This window comes from Amphimedon queenslandica, unplaced genomic scaffold (assembly GCF_000090795.2).
Source record: "Amphimedon queenslandica unplaced genomic scaffold, v1.1 AMPQUscaffold_9280_Cont18749, whole genome shotgun sequence".
Classification (NCBI taxonomy): Eukaryota; Metazoa; Porifera; class Demospongiae; order Haplosclerida; family Niphatidae; genus Amphimedon; species Amphimedon queenslandica.
In genome coordinates, this window is record NW_003550448.1 from 1 (window position 1) to 3,475 (window position 3,475).

The 3,475-nt window shown below is 36.7% G+C and overlaps 1 protein-coding gene and 1 pseudogene across 1 annotated transcript; both read right to left on the reverse strand.

Annotated features, from left to right (window-relative positions):
• Positions 1-10: 10 nt before the first annotated feature.
• LOC109590921 (neutral ceramidase-like) lies at positions 11-1,241 on the reverse strand. The gene is made up of 5 exons (XM_020006759.1): positions 1,089-1,241; positions 876-1,028; positions 403-574; positions 207-345; positions 11-122 (listed from the first exon to the last, which is right to left on the reverse strand). Exons 1-5 carry the CDS (start codon positions 1,212-1,214, stop codon positions 14-16), a joined length of 699 nt encoding a protein of 232 aa, XP_019862318.1. The 5' UTR covers positions 1,215-1,241; the 3' UTR covers positions 11-13.
• Positions 1,242-2,088: 847 nt separating this feature from the next.
• Positions 2,089-3,471, reverse strand: LOC100634712 (tyrosine-protein phosphatase non-receptor type 11 pseudogene; annotated as a pseudogene).
• Between the last annotated feature and the right edge of the window lie 4 nt (positions 3,472-3,475).

Genomic DNA, 3,475 nt, shown 5'->3' on the forward strand with positions numbered 1-3,475 from the left:
AGATAAAGATAGACTAATGTTTCATTAACAACATACAGATGTACTTTATCATTCCCAGATCCGCTCCATTATTATCAACAAACTTAATAACAACCATTTCCTTATCGGTGTCGTATTGATATCTATAAAATGAAAATGAAATAATTACTTATCGTTATCATCATCATCATCATCATCTTCATCATCATCATTATTATTATTATTACAGAGCTTTGTCAGCTTCAGGATTCAGCAAATAAGCTGTTGGGCTCCTGTTTCTAGAGGCATTGAGTAGTACCCCGGTATTGTAGAGGAGCTTCCCTGGGACTATGTTCTGATGAGCCTCTGCAATACTCTCCACAATACCTGATTATTGAAATAATAAATAAATAAAAGATAAATAAATTGTGATTATTTGTGTACCATCCACGATTGCGTCTAAAGTTTCTTGTGAGAAACCCCTTGACGTGATTTCGTAGAGCAGGTACTGGAAGTACCCAGCCGGTCCGGAGTGGGTGTGGGTCCCTGATATACAAACATTATCATCAGTGTACAGGCCAGCAAAGGTCTTGTTGCTCTGTAGCTTCTCAACAACCTTTGAAATAAACAACAATAATAATAATAATAATAATAATAATAATAATAATAATAATAATAATAATAATAATGTAATGAATATCATTATAAAATACAATATAGCTAGCTGTTAATGAGAAAGAAAATTTTTGATGAATCGGCTAAGTTGGTTTTTAATTTGACAAACTAAAATGACTACCAAAATGCTGATTTCTCCTTCTAAAATCACCAAGTATACGATATCATTTAAAAACATTGTAAATATTTTATAAAAAATAATGATAGTATTACTATAAAATAGTTTGCTTGATTTCCAATACCTTATTCTTCATGATTTGTGTCCCCATGCACGCATCAATACTAACAAAGACGAGCCTGTTCGTGTCATTAGATGCATCCACGACAATAAAGGCTCTGCTGTACTGGCGGAAATGAATTCCGTTAGCAATCTGAGAAGGATTCGCCATTCCCATCTATAAAGAAGAAATTATGGTTAGTTTTTGCATTTTTAGTTTCAGGATTGGTTCTTTTACCATTTCAATTTCTGCTGCGGGGCCCGTAATGTCATAGCGACCAACTCCAATCTTATAGTCTCCATTTACTGGCAGGGAGAAGAGAGAGACGAGAGAGAGAATCAGAGCTACCTGTACTGCTGACATGATCCCTGAAGAATTGTAATTTTAATTTCTATTGTAGCCGGGCATGACCCCTCCGTTTACTTAAACCACGTGGCAAACGTCATTAACATAACCGGACATGACCATTTTTGTTCATTTCAACCACGTGGTTAACGTCAGGAGAATGAGGAGATTCTAAAGATTCCTGATAATGTCCAAAGTCCAAACATGATTGAATTCAGCTGCACAACATATGTACATGTATATGTATCAGAAAATGTAATAAAATTGAGGAATTCTCTCCCTTTCATTTTTGGAAAAATTTAGCCGAAATCCCTGTACTATATATAGTACAGGGACTTTTGTCTGATTTTGGAGCAACTTTAAAAAATCATAAAAAGTCCAAACTTGATTGGAATCAGCTCAAACTTTCTACACAACATAAGTACATGTATATGCATCAGAAAATGTAATAAAATTGAGGAATTTTCTACTTGTCAATTTTGGTGAAATTTGACAAAAATCCCTGTACTATAGTACAGGGACTTTTGTCTGATTTTGGAGAAACTTTGAAAAATCATAAAAAATCCAAACTTGATCGGAATCAGCTCAAACTTTCAACACAACATAAGTACATGTATATGTATCAGAAAATGTAATAAAATTGATTAATTTTCTATTTGTCAATTTTTGTGAAATTTGACAAAAATCCCTGTACTATAGTACAGGGACTTTTGTCCGATTTTGGAGAAACTTAAAAAATCATTAAAAATCCAAACTTGTTCAGAATCAGCTCAAACTTTCTACACAACATAAGTACATGTATATGTATCATATATACCACATGTAGTGTGTGTGTGTGGTCCCCATTGTATCAACAGTGTCTGTTGACTATAAACAAGCTCAGAGTCGACAATTGCAGCTGCCCATAAATTCATACTTGAAATTAACTTGCAAAAAATTAAATAAGAAAATAATACAACATTCACACATTTAATTAACTACATAACAATAACAATAATAATAATAATAATAATAATAATAATAAGTAACACAACAATAACTATTAATTAACTCATGTTTGAAGGAGGTTTCGCAATACTTTAAATTATTTTGTGGTTACGTTTACATAAAGAGCTTCGTTCAACGACTGCCTTCTCTCGATATAAGCCTTGATAGCATAATACAAGAACCTATATTGGTCTTCAGTCTGAACCATCCCCGAGCGATGATGCCGCAGCATCTGGACGCTACCTTGAACATCAATCTCATATTCAAATTTGTTGTACTCCATCATCTTTGTGATTATATCAACGACTATGTACGTGCCAGTACGCCCGACGCCGGCACTACAATGGACGATCATTGGTCCAAAGTGCTCGCCCCTTTGCTGTATCTCCAATGCCTTCCTATTAACATCGTCCATTAGGTCCAGCATGTGGGAGGGGTCTTGAGGGACCCCGTGATCGGGCCACACTTTAAATTGGTACTGTACAACATAGTGACCACGCCCTTTCTTGCTAACATGCTCTATGTATAATTTCCTAAATACATACAGTCTTCCCTGGATTTCATCAATATTCATTACTTGAATGTTACCGTACAGAGTAGTCTCTCCTTTTGACGGCCAATATCGGGCACATTTATTCTTTCCTCTCTCAATCTCATTCGTGATCATCACAATGATCTTACTGTCCTCCTGCCACACCATAGACCAGAAGTCATTTATTGTTCCCGGGAGACATCCTTGAGTTGCAATGTAGTAATTGTTTGATCCAGGTACTTCCCCATTCACATAGTTAGCGTTAATGTACGTGTTGCCACTGGAATCTGGTTCTGCCAATACAACACGAGTGTGGTCAAAGGGTAGAATATTCTTAAACCGGTTCTTCTGTCGGTTCAATGGCTTCCCTGCTTCTTTACGAGTGTACAGGTGTTGTGTTCCCTCATGCTGCAACTGCTGATACTCCTCCTCAAATCCCGTTTTACCAAAAAGCTCATCGTTCGGTTGACGTAACTCCTCCACCCTCTGCTCGATGTGCTTGGGTAGAAAGGAAGTGGTGCAATAAGCTTGTCTGAGACTAACAACTCGTCCAGATACCTCAACCATGTCATTCTCCTTGTAGTAATCTATGAGCGAGTTCAGAGATCGGAATGCCGGTCCGTTATCAATTTGAAAAGAACCATCCTTGTGGTTTATTTTAACGTGTGAGACCTCGTCACCAACTCGTGTCGAGAGTACGAAATTCCCTGGAGAGTGCATCGAAGTACGTACAATATAACTTCCATCTTGACCTTTTGCT

Excerpts from the sequence above, each read along its gene's own strand:
- LOC109590921 (XM_020006759.1), bottom strand. The coding sequence starts at position 1,214 with ATGTCAGCAGTACAGGTAGCTCTGATTCTCTCTCTCGTCTCTCTCTTC. Across the intron at positions 346-402 it reads TTTAGACGCAATCGTGGATG|GTATTGTGGAGAGTATTGCA; the intron begins GTACACAAATAA and ends TTCAATAATCAG. Across the intron at positions 123-206 it reads CCTGAAGCTGACAAAGCTCT|ATATCAATACGACACCGATA; the intron begins GTAATAATAATA and ends TTCATTTTATAG.